This window comes from Dama dama, chromosome 7 (genome assembly GCF_033118175.1).
Source record: "Dama dama isolate Ldn47 chromosome 7, ASM3311817v1, whole genome shotgun sequence".
In the NCBI taxonomy this organism is placed as follows: domain Eukaryota; kingdom Metazoa; phylum Chordata; class Mammalia; order Artiodactyla; family Cervidae; genus Dama; species Dama dama.
The window spans coordinates 12,535,571-12,561,097 of record NC_083687.1 but is presented as its reverse complement, the minus strand read 5'-3'; the positions used below and the strand labels follow the sequence as shown (position 1 = coordinate 12,561,097).

General features: G+C 42.6%; 2 protein-coding genes across 4 annotated transcripts in view; one reads left to right on the top strand and one right to left on the bottom strand.

The window, feature by feature from the left end:
• MAPK14 (mitogen-activated protein kinase 14) overlaps positions 1-11,307 on the bottom strand; it is a 74,290-nt gene extending 62,983 nt beyond the window's left edge. Inside the window, exon 1 of one of the 3 annotated variants that reach the window (XM_061146538.1) lies at positions 11,046-11,307. In XM_061146538.1, the coding sequence (XP_061002521.1) occupies positions 11,046-11,161 (116 nt within the window). In that variant the 5' untranslated portion in view covers positions 11,162-11,307. The remainder of the gene's footprint in view (positions 1-11,045) is intronic. The other 2 variants (XM_061146537.1, XM_061146535.1) reach the window with 2 other exon arrangements.
• A 621-nt stretch (positions 11,308-11,928) lies between these two features.
• Positions 11,929-25,527, top strand: part of SLC26A8 (solute carrier family 26 member 8) — an 82,740-nt gene continuing 69,141 nt past the window's right edge. Inside the window, exons 1-2 of the mRNA XM_061146534.1 lie at positions 11,929-12,060; positions 21,041-21,227. Of these exons, the coding sequence (XP_061002517.1) occupies positions 21,046-21,227 (182 nt within the window). The 5' untranslated portion in view covers positions 11,929-12,060; positions 21,041-21,045. The remainder of the gene's footprint in view (positions 12,061-21,040; positions 21,228-25,527) is intronic.

The window sequence follows — 25,527 nt, the reverse complement described above, 5'->3', positions numbered from 1 at the left end:
TGCAGCAGGTGGGGGCTACTCTCTAGTTGCATGAGCCTCAGAAGCCGCAGCCCACGGGCTCAGTATTTACGGCTTCCAGGCTCTAGAGCACCAGCTCAGTAGTTGTGGCACATGGGCTTAGCTGCTCCACAGCATGTAGATCTTACCAGGTGAGGGATCAAACCTATGTCTCCTGCATTGGCAGGCAGATTCTTTACCACCGAGACACCAGGAAAGCCAGTATACATATATATACACACACATACATACATACATACATACATATATATACACAAACACACCTTCCAGTGTATAAAAGAACCAGATACAACGCATTAGTGAACATATATATAAAGTGAAGTCGCTCAGTCATGTCCGACTCTTTGCAACGCTATGGACTGTAGCCTACCAGGCTCCTCCATCCGTGGAATTTTCTAGGCAAGAGTACTGGAGTGGGTTGCCATTTCCTTCTCCAGGGGATCTTCCCAACCCAGGGATCAACCCTGGGTCTCCCGCATTGCAGGCAGACACTTTACCATCTGAGCCACCTGGGAAGCCCCATATATATATATATAAAACATATTCACTAATCTTTTATATCTGTTTCTTTTATACACTGGAAGCCATTAACACATTACACTGGAATGTCGAACAGATCTTTTTCACTAAAGCAAACCTATATAAAACTTAAGTACAAAAATACACATATTTCAAACTTCCAAAATTATGCTGCCTTAATACCAAGATACCCCACTCCAGTATTCTTGCCTGGAAACTCCCATGGATGGAGGAGCAGGGTAGGCTGCAGTCCATGGGGTCGCTAAGAGTCGGACACGACTGAGCGACTTCATTTTTCACTTTTAATACCTAGAGTTACAGAAATCTTTAGGAAACTGGCTCATTTCCTGATTGTAATTTTCATGACCACTGTCATTCAACAGTGTTAATGAAAAGCTTCCTTCAAGTATTGGCTCCACATATCTAAGGCTGAACCATACAAGTTTATAACCTGAATCTAATCCTAAGGTAGTTAATATCTCAGAGACTGTCCTCAAGAAATATGTAGAAAAATAATCAGGGGGAGGCATGAAACATTACTTTTCAATAGCCTTGAAATCCAAAGGGTTAGACATTCTTGACATTAGGTTTGGAACTATAAACTTGGATGTACAGTATATGAACAAGGCCATTGTTGAGACTGTATTGGACAATGAATTCAAAAGGAATATGCACAGAAAATATAGTGTTTCCTTTTGCAGGTGGAAAGTTCAACTTACCCTATCAAGTTTTCACTCAGGGCCAATCAATCCAAACATACAGGGTTTATAAACAGTGCTCAACCAAAGGTTATTTTGCCCCCAGATTACATGTGGCAATGTCTAGAAACATTTTTGGTTGTCACACGGGGGTTCCGACTGGCATCTAGTGGGTAGGGATACAGGGATGCTGTTAAATACCCTACAATGCACAAGACAGTCCCCACAACAACAAAAAGTATCGACCCAAGATGTCAACAGGATGAGTAATCCTAGTGTTACACTATATTGGGGAATGTAAACACAGCTTGATAGATGCTTATAATAGTTACTGTCTATTCTCTTAACTTGCTATTTTTTCCCCTTTTGCATCAGTTCAGTTCAGTTGCTCAGTCGTGTCCAACTCTTTGCAACCCCATGAACCGCAGCACGCCAGGCCTCCCTGTCCATCAGCAACTCCCGGAGTCCACCCAAACCCATGTCCATCGAGTCAATGATGCCATCCAACCATCTCATCCTCTGTTGTCCCCTTCTCCTCCTGCCCCCAATCTTTCCCAGCATCAGGGTCTTTTCCAATGAGACAGCTCTTCGCATCAGGTGGCCAAAGTATTGGAGTTTCAGCTTCAACATCAGTCTCTCTAATGAACACCCAGAACTGATTTCCTTTAGGATGGACTGGTTGGATCTCCTTGCAGCCCAAGGGACCCTCAAGAGTCTTCTCCAACATCACAGTTCAAAAGCATCAATTCTTTGGCGCTCAGCTTTCTATATAGTCCAACTCTCACATCCATACTTGACCACTGGAAAAACCATAGCTTTGACTAGACGGACCTTTGTTGACAAAGTGATGTCTCTGCTTTTTAATATTCTGTCTAGGTTGGTCATAACTTTCCTTCCAAGGAGTAAGCGTCTTTTAATTTCATGGCTGCAGTCACCATCTGCAGTGATTTTGGAGCCCCCAAAAATAAAGTCTGACACTGTTTCCCCTTCTATTTGCCATGAAGTGATGGCATCAACATAATTTAATTTATTGAGACTGCTAATTTCAAAGTAGATGATTCAAAGCATAAGGCATTTAGGACACTAACCTAGGAATCAGAAACTGAAGCAAGTCAAACTTGGAATGTCAAGTGAGGAAATTATTAAACTTCTAGCAATATAGGATACCAACACCAATATTTCGCTTCAGTTTAATACTAAGGTCACTAAGGAGTCATATTTTACTATAACAAATGAGAAAGATAACTAAGATTTTCACCAGCATGTGGTAGCCTGGAGAAAAAAAACATAATTAGAAACTTATTATTCAAAAGTCTAAATTCAAGAAGGTTCAAGCTACCTAACAATCCTATATGAGGGATTTGACAGAAGAGGGGAAAAAGAAATTGCTACTAGGGATATTAAGGATAAAGCAATTATTTATGAGAATAAAGTTATGTTTACCACAAGGATAAAGAAATATAAGAACGAAGAGTTCAAAAAATACTGCATAAACCAGACACTTCAACTTAAGTGTCACCAGACAGACTTGGGGCATCGCATCTGGTCCCATCACCTCACGGCAAATAGAGAAAAAGCGGAAGCAGTGACAGATTTTATTTTCTTGGGCTCCAAAATCAGTGTGGACGGTGACTGCAGCTGTGAAATTAAAAGATGCTTGCTCTCTGGTAGGAAAGCTAAGATAAACCTAGATAGCATATTGAAAAGCAGAGAGATCACTTTGTCAACAAAGGTCCATATAAGCAAAGTTATAGTTTTTCCAGCAGTCATGTACAGATGTGAGAGTTGGACCATAAAGAAGGCTGAGCACTGAAGAATTGATGCTTTCGAACTGTAGTGCTGAAGAAGACTCTTGAGAGTCCCTTGGACAGCAAGATCAAACCAGTCAATCCTAAAGAAATCAACCCTATTGGAAGGACTGATGCTGAAGCTGAGGCTCCAATACTTTGGCCACCTGATGCAAAGAGCCTGATGCACTGGAAAAGATCCTGATGCTAGGAAAGACTGAAGGTAAAAGGAGAAGGGGGTGGCATAGGATGAGATGGTTAGACAGCATCATCAACTCAATGGACATGAATTTGAGCAAACTCCAGGAAACAGTGGAGGACAGGGGAGCCTGGTGTTCTGCAGTCCATGGGGTTGCAAAGAGTTGGACACGACTTAGCGACTGAACAACAGCAAACAATCTGCAGGTGAGAAGGTCAGAGATACTACACTATACAGAATTACAGAGCTGCATTAAGTATCTAGACCCTGGAGAAGGAAATGGCAACCTACTCCAGTATTCTTGCCAAGAAAATCCTAAGGACAGAGAAGCCTGGTGGGCTGCAGACTATGGGGTCACAAAGAGTTGAACACGCCTGAATGACTACACATGCATGCACCTAAGTGTCTAGAGGACTCTTATCCTCATCGTCCCTTTCTTCCCCAAGACACAGCCTCCCTGAGCCCTCAGCAGATCAAAAGAAGAAGTTCTGACCTCTTGTGGGCACATGCTGATGTCATCACTTTCTAGTTCTGAATCAGATGGAAAGGTCTCTGACAGAGATTTCAAACACATACCCTTGCAAAAAAAGTTGCCCTTGATGTACAAAAGTCACCAGTATGTCATTAGATTCAACAGACACCGAAAAATCTAAAAGAAAATTTCAAGATAAGCATTAGAAATAGAAAAGTAGATTTGAGATGACAACTAAAGCTGAAAGAACGCAGAAAAGAAGAGCTACGAAGGACTTCCAAAAATAATCTCTGAGAAAGCAACACAAATGTGCCCCTTCTAGACTGCTGTTTTCAAAAGCAAGAACCCTTTCTGCTTTTTTGTTTTTTTTTTCAATTTTTATAAACAGAACACCTCCAACAGTGCTTTAGCACTGGCCAAACTAAATTAATGAAGTTAAGAAAGCAAAGAAGAAATTGGTGTGGGTTTTTTCATGGTTTTTTTTTTTGGTATAATGATGTGTGATGCCTATACTCTGGCCCTTAAGCTTGGGAAAGCACAGACGCATCCTTGTGGGTAGACTGACAGTCAGACACATACACTCACATATCTTCGTTTGTATCCCAGGCACAGTGACAATGTCACCAAGGCCTAAGAGGAGACGGTTTTGAGGAAAAGAAGGAAATCTGTAACATCACTCAAAGCAACAGGAGCCAACATGCTCAGGGTATAAAATTACTCAGACAGCAGGCTTAGACAAAATAAACACTTGTTCTATTACCTTTTTGTTATGTTGTCATGGGAATCTGTGTTTAGGAATACTTATTTTCTGCAACTAGATGATAGAGCCATAAAAGGGGGATGGCTTTCATAAGAGAAAGAAACTTTTATCTGTAAAGGCAGAAAAGAAAATAAATAAACCCTACAGGTCTTTAATGGGCCACATGTGTAGAACCTTTCAATCCATAAGATTTATTCAAGTTAACAGAGACGTTCATTGGGGGCTCGGAGCCAAAACATTGTTAACAGGTAATAATAATCCAAAAGCTACTAAAATTATTGTAATAGCAGAAAGGCAGAGGAATGTAAAGCAGATACATGGCCAAATAAAACAGAAAATAAATGAGATCTTAAGAGATGAAAGAAGGTAAAAATGACTTTTTAAAAATAACCCAATAGTAAGAAAAAACCTAGAAGCCCAAACAACTTAGAAAACATTCAACCTGCCAGCAGGCTAATCTTCTTTTGTCACCAGAAGTCTAGAGCTAATCTCTTTGCTCCCTTCCATTTGGCAACAGAAACCTGAAAAGTGAAGTAAGCTTCAAATGTCATTTAAAGAGCTAGATCAGAGTACCCTGAATTTCTAGGGCCCACCGAAAAGTACTGGCTTGGGGACACTGAACCTTCTGGAAGGAGCATGGGTCACGGCTGCTCACCAATTCATCTGACTCCTCCACTCCGTCCTAAAGTACGATTGGCACCTCTGAATGGGTAAGAAACAGAAGTGAAAAAGCAAGGACCCCAGTGCAGAGTGAGCTCGGAGAATAGGGCCTTTGCATGTGGTGACCCTCACATGGAATGTTCTTCCTTCCCAGTCAAGTCCAACCAGTGTCTATCAGTTCATTCAGGTCTTTGCTCAGCTGTCACTGGGTCCCTGAGGCCTAGCCGTCTACCCTGCTTAAAGGCGCAACAGCGATCCAGGACTCCCTCCCTTTTCCTTCCTTCATTTTCCCCATGGGGCTTATCACCTGACCTGCTATGAATCTTAATTACTTAGTTACTGTCTACCCCTGTTCCCCTTCCCCTATAGCTTCTTACAGGCAGATATTTTCATCTGTTTTGCTCACACTCCATCTCTAGCACCTAAAAAGTGACACACCCGCCCCACACACACACACAACAGGTGTTCAAAGTATCAGTAAAACACACGAGAGTCCTATCGTCAGGGAGATAAGCATGCCCATCCTCCTCCATCTTTAACTCCACAACCATACACCCTATAAGACCCCAAAGTTGAGACCTATCCATCTGTCCAAGGCCAAAACTTAGGCGTCATTCTGGACTCCTCTCTTCTGTACTTTTTTCTCCCTAACATTCAGCCTAGGAGCCAAGTATGTCAGAACCCAGGATTCACCGTCAAAAGTGCAGAATCTACAAACCCCCACCTACTTCCTCCCTAGAATAAATTATTTAAAGGCTAAAATGCTGGGAAATTGGTTAACTTTATAAAATCTTAACGCACACGTACTTACTTTATGGAAACACTATGCAAAGACAACTACTTCTAATACTAAAAGCTTCATTTACTTAAACAAACAAACAAAAACTTCAGGTTTAGAAGTTCTGTTTTCATTTGTCCTGAAGAAACACATGAATCACTTCCAAGTACATGATAACCATGAAAAGATTTCTAGGTTTCAGAGCCAAGGGAACCCACTTCATAACAAGGTGTGTTTTTTTGCTGTTTGTTTGGTTTTTGTTTTTTTTTTTTTTTTGAGCTCTACAGTCATTACACCTCTTGGATAGGAAAAAATCAATACCAAATTTCACAGCAAAGAGCAAAAATCCAAGGTATTTTCAAAGGCCTAGAGAAGCAGTTATTTCTATTTATATCCTATACTTACATAACAGAAACATGTACAGATAGTCTCAACTTTCCAAAATGCACACAGAAGAATTTCAAACCAAAGGGATTCATAAATTCAGGAATTAACTGTTTGCACTGATAATTCTTTGGGAACTGGTCCATCAATTCTGAGGAAGAGATGTGACTTTAATAAGTCATTACCTCAGGTTAGCCAGGTTTACACTGGTGGGACTGGTTTGTCACAGCTCTACTATTTCAAATGACCCAGCAACCCCTTTCTTCTCAAAAGGAGGGTGCGGAGGGGCAAACAGCATCCGGGAAGGCGCCACCAGACAGTCTTAGCAGCCTAATGCATAGGAAAGGAGGATTCTGAAGTACTGAAATCACAGAACCAAATCCAAAGCAGTATTGGATAGCATTCCTTTAACAAGTCCAGCTCCTCATCTATAAAACTAGGTTAATGCTGGCCTTCAGAGCCAGTGAAAACTAAATAATGCTTTGAATGCAAATACATTATAAAGTATAAAATCCCATAAACATGTTTGTTAATACTAAAGTGAGATATTAATAGATCTTTGAAGCTAAAGTAGAGGAAAACGAAGGCAGAGGAGTCCTCAGTATCAAGGAACGAAACTGGCTGAGAGGTTCAGGATACCCTTATTTTCATATGAGGCCCGTGGAAAACGGGAATCTTACAAACAATGACTTTATAGCCAACTTAAACGAACTCTTTCTTTAAAGTCTTTACATATCAATAATACAAATATTTTGCCATTGTGTTTAAATATTTATTGGCTGGTACTGGTAACATGCAGGCAATCACCTTGCTTTTGGTTACAAAGAAGAGCAAATGGAAAGAAAGATCAGCATGGGCTTACTATCCCACTAGAAAAATAAAAGGCTACCCCTCTCACTCCAGTACTCTTGCCTGGAAAATTCCATTGATGGAGGAGCCTGATAGGCTACAGTCCATGGGGTTGCAAAGAGTCGGACACAACTGAGCGACTTCACTTTCTTTCTTTCTATAGTTCCTTTCGGAAAAGGAAATGGCAACCCACTCCAGTGTTCTCGCCTGGAGAATCCCATGGATGGAGGGGCCTGATGGGCTACAGTTTATGGGATTGCAAAGAGTCAGACATGACTAAGCAACTAACACACACACACATACCCCTCTCACTGATTAGGAGTCAGTAAAGTCACCTCTGCACACTCTATAATGACATTCTTTTATTTATTTGTGCCCTGGCTCATGCTTTTTTTAAAAAAGATTTAAAATGATGAGTGGTTATTAATACTAGAAAACTTAGCTTCACTTATCTTTATTACATTCATTTTCACAAAGCATTTAGGATGTTGGATTTGACCTCTTAGTAAATTTTGCCATTCTTTTACCAAAGTTTTGGTATATACTGATGATAAATATAAACAGCACAGAACAATGCCCAGAACATAGAAAGCAATCCATAAAATGCAGTTATTATTCACATCACACTATAAACCCTACCAGGGAATGAACTGTCTTTGTCTTGTTTAACAGTCTAACTCAAGAAACCTAGCCTGCTATCTGGTCCATGAGTGCTAAGTCTTTTCAGTCCTGTCTGACTCTTTCCTATGGACTGTAGCCCACCAGCCTCCTCTGTCCATGGGGAGTCTCCAGGCAAGAATACTGGAGTGGTTTACCATTTCTTCCTCCACAGGATCTTCCCCACTTAGGGATCAAACTTGTGTCTCCTGCATTGGCAGGCGGGTTCTTTACCACTAGCACCACCTGGGACGCCCCTAAAGATGTGTGCGTGCTAAGCTGCTGGTCCGTAGTTGGTACTCAATAAATATTATTTAATAAGTGATTAAATATGATTTAAGAATAATTCTGATCTCTCACCTGTTTTATGGTTACCACCTCCTACAATCAAAGGCAAGAGTCTGGAAAACCCATACACCAGAGGAAAGGCATTTAAGTTCCTGTTTATATTTCCTTAAACTCACCACAAAGATCCTCCCCCGCCCCTTTAGTCCCCAAACCACAAAATCAATGCTTTGCAACACCATACTCTTGAACAATTTTGCTTCATTTCCCCTCACTGACAGCACACAAAGTTCCTTAAAGTTGCAAGCTTCAGTTTAGTTCCCTTTACCCCTTAAGAAGGAAAGGAATATTTGTAAAACTCTAATACTCAAATTTCTATTTCGATTCCTTGATCTTTAATTTACAATTAGTTATCACACTTGCTTTACTAGATACTTAGTACAAATGAAAACACTGAAAATTGGCTTCATATTTTTTTTAATTTTTAAAGTTAACACATCAAAGTGTATCACACTTCAGAGTAATCAAATTAGGAAACTGACACATTATTTCAGTGACGTTGCATTCCTTGAAATACTTTCAGAGATTCTTGTTTGGAACAGACTTCAATCCAGTTCTACAAGTCACACAGGAAATTCCGTGTCATTACTTAATGGTTACAACTCCTATTTGACCTCAAACAGTATCACCAACCTGGCTGCCTAATCTTTTTCACCAGACTTGAGTCCAAATTCTCTAAATTATTTGGATTCAATCTAACTTGTTATTTCCTAAAATCAAATCTGCTCTCCAAAAAATGAAGATAGTGAAAAATAACACAGGCTCCAAAGTGGATTCTAAGAGAAGATTAAAAAACATTTTTTTTCTGCCACACCTGAAAGCTGCTGACTGAAAGAACAACTTGAAATAACTACTCTGAATGAGATAACACATGTGAATGTAAATTCTGATATTTTCAATCCAAAATCAACTACACTTGTTTATGGTCAATTATCACGTAACATTGGTTATTTTTCTCCACCAATATGTTATAGGTTACACCTTAAATACCCTTAGCAGAACTGCCTCCGCAGAAAGAGACACAAGAAACTTAACAGGGGTTGTCTCTTGAGAAAAGAACTAGTACAACCGGAGAAAGAGAAACTTTTCACTGTCTTTCTATGCCTTTTACATTTTATACAATGTGAATGTATTACCTACTTTTAAAAACCTGTTTAACAAAATTACTTCCAAGTGTCAGTTTTGATGGCTTCTATAAACCAGAAAGATAAAGCACTAAAAAATGTGGAGTTTGTGTTTTATCAGGACTTCACTGGATCTCTAGTGCCAGGGCTGAGTTATTCACATCAATTGTAGGGAAACCTTGCAAGCAGTTGAGTCGTAATGCTCCACTAAAGTTTAAACAATAATGATTGGAAACAAAAATTCAGTACCACAAAAATTAATGTGTCAATTCCAGAATGAAAACTGGTGGTAAACAAGTGAGCTGTTAAAGGAGCAATGATCCAAACACATCTTCGAAAATTAGCAAATCAACAGCACGCTATAAAAATGGAAAAAAGATGTCAAGCATAGGGCCATCAGCGACATCACTCAAGCAGTCTGAACTAGAAAATGCAATATGATCTGTTGCTGGACACAATTGCACAATCTCAATTACCCAGAAGATTCTACCAAACAGGAAATTCACGCTGGGGCTCTAAGAAACACAGGAATTATATTTAAAGATGAACAAGTCTAAAAGCCTGGAATCTGCCGCGAAACAAAAAACTAATTTTGTAGACCTCTTTGCAAATAATGCATGGAGAGGAATTACATGAAATAGCTTCAGATCAGCTCTCAAATTACACAAAATCTAAAATACTGTGTATAAAACCTTAGAAGTTAGAAAAGTTAGTGAAGTGAGGTCTGGAAATTTTACAGTAGTGTTTAATTTAAAAGACATTCATAGTGTGAATTAAAGCTGAAAAGTGTCTCTTCCTTCCTTGGCTATATACTCCATATCCCATGAAAACCATTATGTACCTCTCAGGCTGTAAGTGCAGATTAAGTTCTCTGCAAACCTCTAAGGGACTTTAAAAACAGTGTTTCACAAGAGTTATCACGATTAAAAAATATGTATAATACATAGCAGCATTGTTAATAGCTTTTTGATCCTGAGGGCGTCCAACGGATCTGAACCTCACTTGCTCCAAAGGAGAAAATTGTTTTGTCAAACAATACTTAAAATGAGCAGTGGTATGTGACTAATCAGCGAGGCCGCCAGCTTCTCAAGCTGCAGTGTGTTTGCAGGCACTACCACCAACCCCCCACTCTGCGAAAAGGAAATACGCTTTCAACTGAATCGGAAACACACTACTCAAGCTGGCACAGGGCTCACCGAGATAAAGTCGGTATTGTAAGCTCCCTGGATAGCTGCTAATTCAAGTGCGAATTCAAAAAGAACCCTTCTCAAAATGCAATTTCGACAGAGGTTTGCAAAAAAGCCCGGACTCAACGCCCTTCGTCTTCAGTTTTGTTCAGATGACCGCAGTCGAGCTTTGCCCTTCTGCTTCTCCGAGCAGCTCCCCGGGTTTGTCTGCTCAGAGGGCAGGCACATCTCGAGAGAGTCCTTCTGCTCGGTGCCAGCAGGGAGACCTCCGAAGAGGGACCCGTGTTCCTGCCCGCGCAGCAGCACCCACCCCCCCACCCCCGCCAAGGGAACGCGCAGGGTGCGAGTCAGGGCCCGGCTCCAACACCATGACCCACCGCCCACCGTGGACCTGCGTCCTACACACAGCTGACCATCTACGTGGGCGTGCAGGGCGGGGGTGCAAGGGGGACAGGGAGTGCAGGACAGGGGGCGAAGAGGGCTGGGATGCCCTCCCCCCAAGGAAAATTCCTGCCGCTGGGTGCATTGCTGAGCCGTGGGGGCAGGCCTGACTCTGGGGCATACGGAGCCACCCAGCCCAGCGAGGCCCCCGGCCCGGTGACACTCACCACACGGAGCCATAGGCGCCGGAGCCCACCGGGGACAGGTTCTGGTAACGTTCGGGCACCTCCCAGATGGTCTTGTTCAGCTCCTGCCGGTAGAACGTGGGCCTCTCCTGAGACATCTTCCAGCGGTGGCCGCGGGGCGAGGAGGTGGCCCTTGCGGGGCCCCGCCTGCACCCGCACCCGCTTCCCCTGACCTCGTAGCCCGCCCGGCCGGGCGGGGAACCCTGCGCTGGCCGCCCGCGCAGGTGCGGCTGCGGCGACCCTGACGACTCCCGCGCGCGCGCGCGGCCCCTGTCAGCCGCAGCGGCTGGACGCGCCTCACCGACGGCGGGAGAAGCCCTGCGAAGGGCCGGGGCACGCTCCGGGGCCCTGGGCTGGCGCCCCGCCCAGCTCTCCCTGCACTCTCTCCACACCGGGCCGACTCCCGGCTGCGCGGCGGGGTCACAGCTCCAGCTGCAGCGCCCGCGGAGCTTCCAGTGGTCGCCTTTCCCAGAGCCAGCGAACAGGAGCCTCCCGCCGTGCTCTCGCGAGATCAGCTCCCGGACCTCTCCTCGAGCCGAGATTTTACCCAATATGGAACCTGCCCGCGGGAGGGGGGGTTGATGAAGGGAGAGCGCAGGAGAAGTAATTCTCGCGAGAAGAGAGCAACAGCTGGCCCCCAGAGGCAGGAACTCCTAGGGATTGCTCTCCTTTAGCGCGCGAAGGCGGACCCGGGAAGGAGGGGAGAAACAGACGACACAGGCCGCGCGCGCCCCACCGTGGTCGGCGGGGCAAGTGCTTGGCTCCCTGTTGGAAAGAGGCAGTGACAAATCAATCGGGTGTCTGGGAAAAGAGCCAGAAGACCTTTGAACGGTGGGTAGTCACTAGCAGCTGAGCACCTGCTCGGCGGAAAACCCCCAATTTCCAAGAAGTACTTGCATAAAAAAAGAGAAAGATTCCGGCCAGAAAGCCGTTGCAGTCCCATCTGCTCAAGGACATACGCTTACTCTTCGGAATGCTGACGAAACCTGTCCCAAAGGTAAATATTAGCCCTGAATTAAGGTTGAGGTTTTTCCACCCAAACACTTCTAGTAGTTCTCAAATTTTTAAGTGCAGAAGCACCTTGCACAACGAGTTTGATTAGATGGGTCCCAGAGGGACGCCAAGACTGTGCATTTTTACAATGTGCGCCAGGTTCAGAAAAGTCCTTGGTATCTCCCTTGGAGAAACATTTTTAAAACCTTTACCCTGAAGGCTTGAAACAGATTCCTACCTTGAAGAACTTCCAGCAAAGAGGGTTTTAAGAATTGTAATCATGCCTCTCAGAGTAAGAACAGTGCAGACAGTGGTTTTCTGGCAGTGTCCTGTTGGGCAAGTCAATTGACCTTTCTTAGACCTTAGTTCCAGTTTATGCAAAAAAGAATTGCTGCCCTACATTCCCACCTGAAAGCTGAACAAGATAATAAATGTGAATGGGCAAGGTATTATAACCCCATACCTTCACCTCACTATTAACCTATTCCTACCCTGAAACTTGTTACAATAAGCAGAATTGGACCCTATCTTATTCTTCGTCATTTCTTTTAGAAATAACTGGGTTAAGCCAGGACACTTCCCATCACTATCCATGACTATTCTCTTTTGTGTTATGCATCCCTTGAAGTGCTCAAATTTTGCCTATCTTGTCCCAGCATCTAGCTCAGGGCCTTGAACATAGAAGTTACTCCATAAATATTTGTTGAGCAAATTATGAACAAGAACATGATCTCAACTTAGGAGGCAGTGCAGGATCATCAGTTCTCAAGGAAAAATAAAACCCAAAACAAGGGTCATGGGTGATTTGCGGAAAGCTTTCTTTGGATTCAGTGTGACGGCCTAGATTCTCTTGCCTTAGAAGACATGTTGCTTAAAAATGTTCCAAGCCAAACTGCAGATAGTGAGCTTTCTAAGAAGTATTGGAGGTAGAAGGAGGAAGCAAGAGCAAAAATGCAGCTGTAAAGATATGAGAGGTAAGAGTGGGGGATCAAGGTGAGTGCATGGATAAAAGGGAGAAAACTTGTAAGCTGGAATTCTAAGAAATTCATGTATTTATCCAACAAATTGGGATGATGACATGAGAGTGACCAAAAGGGTAAAGAGGAGCGATACACTCACTCACTCAGCAAATATATATTGAATGCCTACTAGGTACCAGGCACTTCTAATGGAAAATTGGTTAAAAGGCAGATAGCGGCTGCCTACACAGAGCCTACAGTGAATAGTGGTGCAATCATTCAATTTTTCAACACAAATTTATCAAGCACTTACTAGATCTACCACATTGCTTTGGCACCAATGATACAGCAAATAAGAAAGACATAAAAATTCCTGCCCTTCTGGGGATGAGACAGATTACAAAAAGGTATAGGTAGGGACTTCCGGTTGGTCCAGTGGCTCAGACTCCATGCTCCTGAAGTAGAGCGCCTGGGTTGATCCCTGGTGGGGGAACTAGATCCCACTTGCAGCTAGGAAGATGGAAGGTCCACGTGCTGCAGCTAAATCCTGATGCGGCTAAATAAAGACGTAAGTATATATTTTAAAGTCATAGGTAAAGTGAATAATATATTAGACATTACTACAGCAATCAAGCAAGTGGAAAACTGCAACTGGTCAAAGAGGGACTGCAAGGCGCAGGGAGACAGTGACAGGGAGTGAGCTTCGGCGGAGGTTAAGGGGTCCTGGGAAGGAGCTGGGCAGGAGAGCGTCCTCCAGTCGGGGTTGGAGGTCTCGGCGACCGTCTTAGCCTCCAGTTTCCTCCTGCGTCTTCTGTCCCCAAGAGTCGTCGGGCGACTTAGAGTGAATCACTTAGGCCAAGTGCGGCGCGCGAGGCCTGGCATCAAGGAGGCCCGCGGGTTCGGCCGCAACGGCTCGGGAACCGCCGGCGTCCGCGTCCACAGCGCCGCCCGCCCGGCCAAAGCTGCCTCCGGCTCCAGCGCCCGCCCTCCCGCCGCAGCCCGGGAACCAGGTGAACCGAGGGACCCGGGGAGCCGCCCGGGGCCCGGGGCCGGGGCTGCCGGTGGTGGCGGCGGCGAGGCCCGGGCTCCGGCGTTGGGTGCGGGGACCACTCCGCCCAGCCCCCGCGTTACACTCGGAAGTCCCTGGGCCGCTGTCAAGGCAGGGTCAGGCTCGTCGAGGGCACTCAATCAGTGTTTGCGGAATGAATGAATGACGGTCGTCCCTGGGAGCTTCTCTCCCCGTGCGGTCGCTGCTTTTGAAAGTCCATGAGGAAAGACGGCGCGTGCGTTTGGCAGGCTGACTCCTTCCACACTCGTTGGTCTGAAGTCATAAGCCCCAGAACTGGTCTGCTGCCCGAGTCTCCCCCTGATCAACGCACCCCGCCGCCACCCTCCTCCTCCCGAGGCTTGACTGCCCAGTTGCGCCCCTTCTGCTTTTTAGACCTCACTGCTGTTCTTGTTGTTCCTTCTAACTGAGCCTCCACTCCCACCTCTCTTAGCCCCTTTCTCTTCCTTTCAAGTTCTGTTGATGGATCGCAGCAACCCCTTCTCCAACATCCCCACCCCAACAATGAGTTTCTCTCCAACCAGCCCATTGGTAATACTCTCACCAGGTCGCATTAAAGGCAGTGTGTCGGATGGTCAGCTCCTTGAGGGCCGTCCTCTGATCATTCATCCCCAGACACTAGACCAAGTGACGGAAAGGTACTGAAAGCAATGCCCTGTGCTTGTGCCTTTCTTTTTCCACATACATTCCACCATAAAAGCGTAGTTAGAATGGGCAAAGGCCTGTTGTTTCTGATGGAATTACAAATATTTATTTTGAAATTCTGAAAGTGAATTTTACTTTCCCACAATTACGGAGAACATGTGAAAGTTGACCATATGAAATGATAATCTTGAAACTAAGTTTCAGGATTTCACATCAATTGGAGTAATAGAAAATTGGGTTGAATTGGGTTGTATTTAAATATTTTACTCTTGGCTTTTAAAATACTTTTAGCACCTTATGTAAAAGAATCAGTGGATGGCTGGATGGATAGGGGTAGTATGGGGATGAAGGAGCTAGGTCAAAAGTGCCTATATTAACAGTGTCCCAAATTTAATCCTGATTGTCTGACTGAATAAAGATAATTAGCTACATTTACAGTGGTCTTCATACTTCACTGTGTACCAGAATCATCTGGAGGGCTTCTTAAAACAGACTGCTGGTCCATCCTCAGAGTTTCTGATTAATTGTGTCTTGTTAGGTGGGGTCTGAGAATTAGCATTTTCACCAAGTTCCCAGATGATGCTGTTGTTTGTAAGACCAAGTATGGCCTATAGAGATTAATTTCTATTAATTAGTAGTGAATCAAGATGCCCCAAATTATGTCACATTTGTAGAATATGAAAATGATACCTTAAGTTGTTCAGATCATGGCCCACCCACCTGAATGTTTTGTCTGATAGCAGGAAGCATCAGGGAATTTTAGGAATCAGTAAGAGACAGTCCCTCTTGTGTTGTGTCTCAGCTGAAAGGTTGTTATCCCATCAGTGTGGTTTGGATGACCTTCTTCTGAAATGCATCATCCTCTCCACATTAAAGTGCATCTGCCACTTGTCAGTAGTAGCTTCTGACCATCATACCTTAAAGGGAAGGGTCGTGTTAATGCAGAAAACAAGCCAGTGAGTTTTCTGTGAAGTCAAGAAAGACTAATGGAACTGAGGAAATTCCGGAGATGACTACTGGAAACAAAACAATAACTAAAAAATATTTTCCTTTGCTGCCATTAGCCAGTTATATGATAAGCCCTTTGAAGACAGCTTTCCATCCGCCTCTCCTAACCACTCAGACTGTGGTCCCTGAGTTGTGACTTGATTGCCTCTCTGTCAGACTACCATAATAGTAAAGGGCTCTGACTGGTCTTTTTGCCTCAGTCTCTCCTGTCTCCAGTGCTATCCAGTAGAACTTTCTATAAGGATAGAAGTGTTTAACACCTGCCCTGTCTAGTTGCTAGTCCCTACCACACATGGCTATTGAGCCCTTGAAATATAGTGATTGTGACTAAGGAACTGAAGTTTTCATTTTATGTACTGGCCATGCCACAGAGCGTGAGGCATTGCCACGCGTTTTCCTGACCAGGAATTGAATCCGGGGCTACAGCAATGAAACAGCTGAGTCCTAACCACAGGACCGCCAAGGAATTCCCTCATTTTATTTTAATTAAGTTAAATTTAAGTTTTCACAGGTAGCAGTGACTACTGTACTGGTCAGCACAGCTCTAGACTCTACCACTGACATGATTCTTCCCAAAGCACGTCTGTGCATGTTACCACTGCTTATTGAACATTTTAGCTTGCCGAAAAGTCCAGGTTCAACCCAGTATTCAGGATTCTCCAGAAATAGGCCTCAACCCTTTGGGTTTGACACTGACTTTACTTAGACCTGTTGAATGAGTTGCCTTAAACTATGTCTGTAATTTTATCCTGTTCTCTTCCTGAAATACCTTATTCTCCTACCTGCCTCCAGTTTAGCCAGAGCAGTTTAGCCATATCTCCCCAGAGAGGCCTTCACCTAGCTGGGGTTATTAATCTCATTCTATAGGACATCACGTGGCATTAGATGTGGCATCCATTTTAGAATCAGAAAGACCAGGTTCAGATTCTGGCTCTGCTGTTTAATGGTTGTATGACTGAGGAGCTCACTGAAGTCACCAGTAAAATGAGGATAATTATTATCAGGAAAATAATACCTATCTTTTGAGACGATGTGTGTGAAGAAACTGGCTATGGCAGGCCAGCAATAAATGTTAATTTCTGCCTTTCGCACCTCTAACCTCTGATAGCACCATATTTTGGTATTTTTATTCTACTAAATTGTAGAGTCTTTGTCCTTTTGTATCCTTTGAGCACCTAGCATTCAGCAAATGTTTGTGGAACACTAAATTAATTAACCAGGGCTTCCCTGGTGGCTCAGTGGTAAAGAATCCACCTGCCAGTGCAGAGACGCAGGTTTGATCCCTGGATTGGGAAGATCCCCTGGAGAAGGAAATGGCAACCCACTCCAGTATTCTTGCCTGGAAAAATTCCATGGACTGTAAAAAAATTCCAGTGGGCTGTAGTTCACAGGGTCACAAAAGAGTCAGACTTGACTTGGCGACTAAACAGCAACAACCATAAATTAATTGACCACAGGTGGAAAAGCATTCTTCAGTCAGAAATAAATGAAGGCCAAGATTGCATATGGTAGAAATTTATAAGATTGTGAAAATTATAGCAGGCAAACTTACCAAATCCTAGTCTAGTAGAACATGGCTACCTTTTGAAATATACATGATGTAGGTTGAAGACAACAAGGAGAAATGCTTTTTTCCGTAAGTCAATTGATGAGATATAATACCTCCCAAGGGTGTGACAACAGAAAACATAAATGCTTTAGCTTTGAGAGAAAGAGAAATTCTTGAGGGATAAGTTATAATTTGTGATGGGAGGAGATGAGAGTATTTTGTTTTAACAACAAGTCTCTGGATCAGAGGTCACATGCTGCTGGGTCAGACTGAATCTGGCCTGCAGAGATGTTTTGTTAGATGCATACTGTGTTTTTAAAACTATGTACGGTGATTGACAACAATTCAAAGTCAGAAGATTTCACATAAAAATCTGGAATTATGGCTTCCCTGGGGAAAGATCAGATCTGGCCATCCTGAGCCCCATATCCCCCATGACAATGATTGCTAGGGCTGAGTAGCTGCAGCCACCTTCGCCTGGCCCACTGTTTCCATTATGCTTGTCCACACGTTGCCTGCTTCGTGGCATTTCAGAAACAAAGTGCCGAATTCTAGACTCTCCATCTAACCCAGGATGGCAATTTTTTTTACATTTTATTTTTTTTTATTTATTTATTGGCTGCACTGAGTTGCCACTCATGTTGAGGCGAGCAGGGGCTGCTCTCTAGTGGTGGTGCACGGGCTTCTCATTGTGGTCGATTCTCTTTTTGCAGAGCACAGGGTCTAGGGCATGCAGGCTCAATAGTTGTGGTGCACAGGCCCAGCTGCCCCAGGGCATGTGGAATCTTCCTGGACCAGGGATGGAACCCATGTCCCCTGCGTTGGCAGGTGGATTCTTTTTTAATTTAATTTTATTTTTAATTGGAGGATAATTACTCCACCGTATCGTGATGGTCTCTGCCACACATCAACATGAATCAGCCACAGGTAGACATACATTCCCTCCCTCTTGAACCTCCCTCCCCATCCTACCCCTCTAGGTTGTCACAGAGCGCCAGCTTTGGGTTCCCTGTGTCACACAATGAATTCCCGCTGGCTGTCTGTTTTACATATGGTAACGTACCCATTTCAGTGCTACTCTCTCAAATTATCCCACCCTCTCCTTCCCCGACTGTGTCCAGAAGTTTGTTCTTTATGTCTGTGTCTCCATTGCTGCCCTGCAAATAGTATCATGGCACCATCTTTCTAGATTCCATGTATTTGCATTAATATATATAGTATTTGTCTTTCTCTTTCTCTTTCTGACTTACTTCACTCTGTATAATAGGCTCCAGGTTCATCCACCTCATTAGAACTGACTTGAATGTGTTCCTTTTTATAACTGAGTAATATTCCATTGTGTATATGTACCACAACTTCTTTATCCACTTATCCATCGATGGGCATCTAGGTTGCTTCCATGTCCTAGCTATTGTAAATAGTGCTGGCAGGTGGATTCTTTAATACTGGACCACTAGGGAAGTCCCAGGATGGCAGTTTTTATAATCTCAATATAATAAGCAGGTTAATTAGGCTCTTTTAGTTGCCAAGAACAGATAGATTCTAGTCATGGAAGTTTATTGTAAGATTACATAGGAAAAGTAAGGAAGGATGGATCAGTATTCCTATGGGTGGGGTAAAGAAAGGGAAAAATGTTACCTATGTTTTAGTGTATAGTTCTGTTTTTTTCTGGAAGACACAAAGTGCTAATTCTCTTAAGTAATACATTGTAAAGCAGCTCTTCCATCCTCTTCTGTGTTCCCTAACTATACTCTCACTCCTTTATTGGATTTGTGATCATTGGTTCATAGTGTTATACAGTACATTCCTGCTCCCCTATGTTTTGAGAGTAAAAATACATTATATAAAACTATAGCTGAGTTACCTAACATTTCCAAAACCTCAGTTTAATCACCTGTATTCTTGGGCTTCCCTGGTGGCTCAGCTGGTAAAGAATCCACCTGCAATGCGGGAGACCTGAGTTCAATCCCTCAGTTGGGAAGAGCCCCTGGAGAAGGAAACGGTTACCCACTCCAGTATTCTGGCCTGGAGAATTCCAGGGACTTTATAGTCCATGGGGTCACAAAGAGTCAGACACGACTGAGCGACTTTCACTTTCACTTTCAAAAGTAGTAGTAGGATTGTTGTGGGAATTAAAAGAAATAACTCATGAAAAAATCTAGTGCAATGCTTGGTATATATTAAGTGCTCTATGAATGTTGTATGTGATGTTGATGATAAATATAGATCTACTTTTTTACATTTATGTGGAAGAATATTAGCTGTGTGCCCTTTTTATTATTCTAAAACACGGACAATCAAGAACAGTTGCACTTTCTCCAAGAGATGGAACTATATCCATCCTCATTAACTCTTTCTTCTCATTCTTTTTAAAAGAGCAAGATGATAGTACGTATTTTTAAAGTTTGATTTAACTTTAAAAGCCCTTAGGGGGCTTCCCTGGTGGCTCAGATGGTAAAGCATCTGCCTGCAATGAGGGAAGCCTGGGTTTGATCCCTGGGTCAGGAAGATCTCCTGGAGAAGGAAATGGCAACCCACTCCAGTGCTCTTGCCTGGAAAATCCCGTGGACAGAGGAGCCTGGTAGACTACAGCCCATGGGGTAGCAGAAAGTTGGACACGACTGAGTGCCTTCACTGTCTTTCACTTTTCATGACCCTTAGAGATCATACGGTCAAACCATGTCATTTTATGGACCGGAAAACTGAAACTCAGTTTCTAAGAAACTTGCCCCCAATCATAGAGCTAGTTGTTAAAAAAAAAAAACAAAACAAAACCAGAGCTAGAACTCCAGAATCCTGACACCCTGTGCCATGCTTTTTCTGCTACGTTATAACGCCACTAACTAGATACTCGACCATCATTCAGAAAAATTTGTTGAGGGCCTACTAAATGTCACACAGTATTTGGGGCCCTGGAATAAAGTCCTGCCTCTTGGAATTATATTTTAGTGTGGGAAACAAACAATGAACAGACAAATACTGAGTCAGGCACTATTAAGTTTTGTGAAGAAAAGAAAAAGATAAAGGGATAATGATGGATGCTATTTTAGATTAAAAAAAAAAGAAGTTAGAAAACCCCATGTTGATCCCTTAACCTTTAGTAGTTTCAGTGAAAATTAGTGGTTATACTTTTGCCTCTTAATCTTTTCCCTGCAACAGAACAACATATGAAGAAAACTAGGCTTTCTAGCCAGACATTTGGGTTCTAGTCCTGACTCTAAATATTCAACAGCCAAAGCTGTTTAAACTTTCAAGCTTTGGTTTCTCCATTTGGAAAATGAGAAAATACACCTGGCTTTTTAAAAAATTTATTTATTTTAATTGGAGGCTAATTACTTTACAATATTGTAGTGATTTTTGCCATACATTGTACACCTGGCTTTTTTAATAGGGTTGTTTTAGGTATAAAATTATACACTAAATGAGAAAGTTTTCTAAAACTGTGATGCTTTATGTAGGTATGCTTAGTCGCTCAGTCGTGTCCGACTCTTTGTGACCCCATGGACTGTAGCCCACCAGGCTTCTCTGTCCATGAGATTTTCCAGGCAAGAATACTGGAGTGGGTTGCCATTTCCTCCTCAAGGGCATCTTCCCAAGTCAGGGATGGAACTTGTGTCTCCTGCATTGCCCATAGATTGTTTCCCACGTTTTGTAGATATGTTACCATTACATGGAAATTTTATCTCCATAAAAATGTGTCAAGGATCTAGATTTTTTTTAAAAATGTCACTTGTTCAATTTCTTTCCACTCTTCCAGGAACAATGCAACCAGACAGGAGCTTCCAGAGTTTTGCCTCAAGGTACAGGCAGAATTCTTTCACATATGATGTGAAGCGAGACGTGTACAATGAGGAAAACTTTCAACAGGAACACAGAAGGAAGACCACTTCCTCTGCGAACGTGGACATCGACATCAGCACCGTCAGTCACCAAGTGCAATGCAGGTTCGTGTGTGCATTCAGCCGCAGCCAAGCTGGCAGCCCCAAAACTCTACTTGCTGCCTTTGGTGCCTACTTCTGTTTTCCTCTTCTGGATTCCTGTCATCAGAACCCCTAGCTTATTGCATAATTTCTCTTCAGTTGTTTTTTGTGGTTTGTGTGTGTGTGTGTGTGTGTGTGTGTGGTTTGTCCTCTATCGCCTTCTTTTTAAATTTTTATTTATTTTTTTCTTTATGGCTGTGCCAGATATTTGTTGGGGCACAAGGGCTTTCTCTAGTTGCGGCCAGTGGGGACTACTTTCTCGTTGTGGTGCGTGGGCTTCTCATTGCGGTGGCTTCTCTTGGTATGGAGCACCAGCTCTACAGTTCTTGGGCTCGGTAGTTGGGGTACATGGATTCAGCTGCTCCGAGTCATGTGGAATCTTTCCCCACCGGGGATCGAACCCATGTCCCATCATTGGCAGGCGGATTCTTAACCACTGGACCACCAGGGAAGTCTCTTGTATCACCTTCTTGATTGTAAACTTGGCATAAAGACCTTAGTTGTCCCCCACAGCATCCAGGGATGATATTTAATAAATACATTGTTTGATTAACCACCGTTGCCAGTCTCCTAACAATAACAACAAAAAGCAACCATGGTGGACTAATTAATGATACCAGAACAACTCTGTAAGTTCTATAGTTCAGGGGCTTGTAACCTGTTTTTGTGTTTGAACCTTTTAGCTATCTATCAGACCTAATGAACCTCTTTTCAGAATAATTTTTTTAACTTTTTTTATTGTGGTAAAGTATATACAACATAAAATTGGTCATTTTAACCATTTTAAAGTGTACCAATCAGCAGTATTAATGACATTCATGATGTTGTGCAACCATTACCGCTATCTATTTCCAAAACTTTTTCATCACTGCAAACAGACATTTTGTACCCGTTAGGCAATAACTCCCCATTTTCCCCCTCCTCCAGTCTCTGGTAACCTCTCTTCTACTTTCTGTCTCTCTGAATTGCCTATTATAGATATTTCATTTAAGTGGAGTCATACAGTATTTGTCTTTTATGTCCTGTTTATTTCACCTAGCATAATGTTGTAGCATGGATCAGTATTTCATTTTATGGCTGATGATATTCCATTGTGAGTACAGGCCTTGTTTTGTTTATCCATTCATCTGTTAATGGACACTTGGATTGTTTCCACTTTTTGGCTGTCGTGAATAATCCCACCATGAGTATTGGCATAGGAGTACCGGTTTGAGTCCCTGCTTGTGATTTTTTTAGGTATACACCTAAGAGGGGAATTGTTGGATCAAATGGTAATTTTATGTTTAATTTTTTGAAATTTTTTCACAGTTGCTGCATCATTGCCCATTCACATTAGCAGGTATTCCAGTTTCTTCAAATCCTCTCCAATAATTGTTATTTTCCTTTTCTAAAAAATTATTGTTATAGCCATACTAGTAGGTGTAAAATGGTATCACATTGTAGGGTGGTGCTTTTTTTTTTTTTTTTTGCATTTCCCTAATTATTACAGATGATACCACCCTTATGGCAGAAAGTGAAGAGGAACTAAAAAGCCTCTTGATGAAAGTGAAAGAGGAGAGTGAAAAAGTTGGCTTAAAGCTCAACATTCAGAAAACTAAGATCATGGCATCTGGTCCCATCACTTCATGGAAAATAGATGGGGAAACAGTGGAAACAGTGTCAGACTTTTATTTTGGGGGACTCCAAAATCACTGCAGATGGTGATTGCAGCCATGAAATTAAAAGACGCTTACTCCTTGGAAGGAAAGTTATGACCAACCTGGATAGCATATTGAAAAGCAGAGACATTACTTTGCCAACAAAGGTCCGTCTGGTCAAGGCTATGGTTTTCCCAGTGGTCATGTATGGATGTGAGAGTTGGACTGTGAAGAAAGCTGAGCGCCAAAGAATTGATGCTTTTGCACTGTGGTGTTGGAGAAGACTCTTGAGAGTCCCTTGGACTGCAAGGAGATCCAGCCAGTCCATCCTAAAGGAGATCAGTCCTGGGTGTTCATTGGAAGGACTGATGTTGAAGCTGAAACTCCAATACTTTGGCCACCTCATGTGAAGAGTTGACTCATTGGAAAAGACCCTGATGCTGGGAGGGATTGGGGGCAGGAGGAGAAGGGGACAACAGAGGATGAGATGGCTGGATGGCATCACTGACTCGATGGACATGAGTTTGGGTAAACTCCGGGAGTTGCTGATGGACAGGGAGGCCTGGCATGCTGTGATTCATGGTGTCGCAAAGAGTCAGACACAACTGAGCGATTGAACTGAACTGAACTGAATAACTAAATATGATGAGCCTCTTTTCATGTGTTTATTGGTCTCTTGTATATCTTTTTTTGGAGAAATGTCTACTCCTTTGCCTTTTTAAAAACTAGATTTTTTTTTTCTTTTTGTTGTTGAATTGTAAGAGTTCTTTATTTATTCTGGATATTAAACCCTTATCAGATATGTGATTTGCAAATATTTCCTCCCATTCTGTGGGTTTCCTGTTGATAGTGTCTTTTGGTGTGCAACAGTTTTAATTTTAATGAAATTAGATTTATCTATTTTTTTTCTTTTCTTGCTTGTGACTGTGGTGTCTTATGTAAGAAACTATTGTGAAATCCAAGGTAATGAAGATTTTCCCCTATGTTTTCTTCTAAGAGTTTAATAGTTTTAGTTCTTAAATTTAGATCTTTGATGCATTCTGAGTAAACTTTGTATATGATATAAAGTAAGAGTCTGACTTCATTTTTCTCCAAGTGGCTATCTCATTTTCCCAGTACTATATGTTGATGAGTCCATTCTTTTCCCCATTAAATGCTCTTGGCCAGAATATTTTAAAATGCATAAAATACAAAGCATTATGAAGGAAACCAGTTATGTTGAAGTATAGTTATCAACATATGAAAAAATACAGAAATCATGGTATTTAATAATTGTGGGTGTAATGACAACTGTAATTTCTAAGTAATGATGAGTATAAATTATATCTTAAGATATCTGCAGCAGTTTTACTGTAATGTGAAAATATTTGTGATTCTGTTGGTGACAAAGTCAAAACTCTGCTGATAACGACTATGGTTTGTTGTCAACATTCATAACTGAAGGAAATACTACATTTCATTTAGGAGGTTAGTGAAAATAAAGGTATCATTTTTCCTAAAGTCACATACCGCCATGAATTTCCTCTAGAGATCCCTTGGTCATCTACAGACATCAGGTTGAAAACCCCTTGTGACCTGCATCATCATATTAACCCTAACTACTCAAACTGTCCTCACTCACACTGCACATTTATTAGCCCCTGTCATCCCTTGATTTCCTCACCCAGAGTTGGCATGTGTCGGGTGACAAGAGAGGAAGGCCTCCACGCAACCCTATTGCAGACCTTCCTCCCCGTGAGCCTCCTGCTTTGCCCATATCCTGCCTTTCGCAGGTTGTGGTCTTGGATGTCCTTCCCTGTCCTCTATCACAACTCTCATTTCTCCTGTTCCAGGATGGGTCAGAGGTCATATGACAAAGAGAGCACTTGGGGGCCGCATTGACTTTGCTCTGTGAAAGCATAGTCTTTTCCTAATTTATCCCTCGTCATAAACAGGCACTACCAAAGAAGTTTCAGCCTATTCCCCTCCAGCTGCCCTATCCTTAGACATTTAAATCTGACCTGCACTGCCTCCCATGGGCTTTTATGACAGTTCTCATTCCTTACTTCTAAAGCACACAGTTATGTCTATTTCTGAATTTTAACCTAAAAGGTAGCCCAGCGCTGTGGCTGAAAGCAAGAGTCTGAAGCCAGATTGCCTGGTTTTGAATCCCAGTCCTGCTGCTTCCCAACTGTGTGACCTTAAGTAGGCTATCCAACCCAGCTGAGCCTCAGTATTCTCGTCTATAAGATGGGGATGATAATAGCACCTACCTTACAAGGTGATTGTGAGGATTAGAGAGTATTTGTAAAGCAGCTAGCAAATAGTAAAAAAAAAAAAATTATAATCTTTAACTTCATCTCTTCCTTTCTTCAGGAAACTTCATCTCTCCCTTCATTTTTTCCCTTTTGGTTAGCAACTGAAATACTCTTTTTCTTTTAGAGTGCTCCCTTGTGCTTTCACATCAACTCTCACATCCCTCACTTTTAAGATGCCTTAATTAAGACCTAGATTCATGTTGAAGTGCTTATACCGTTCCTCCACCAACTTCAATTTCTATTCCTCCAGCTCCTTCCTTGATTCCCATCCATCTTAGGTCCTCATTATTCCAAGTCCATTTTATTTTTCTGGCATGCTAAAGAGTTTTG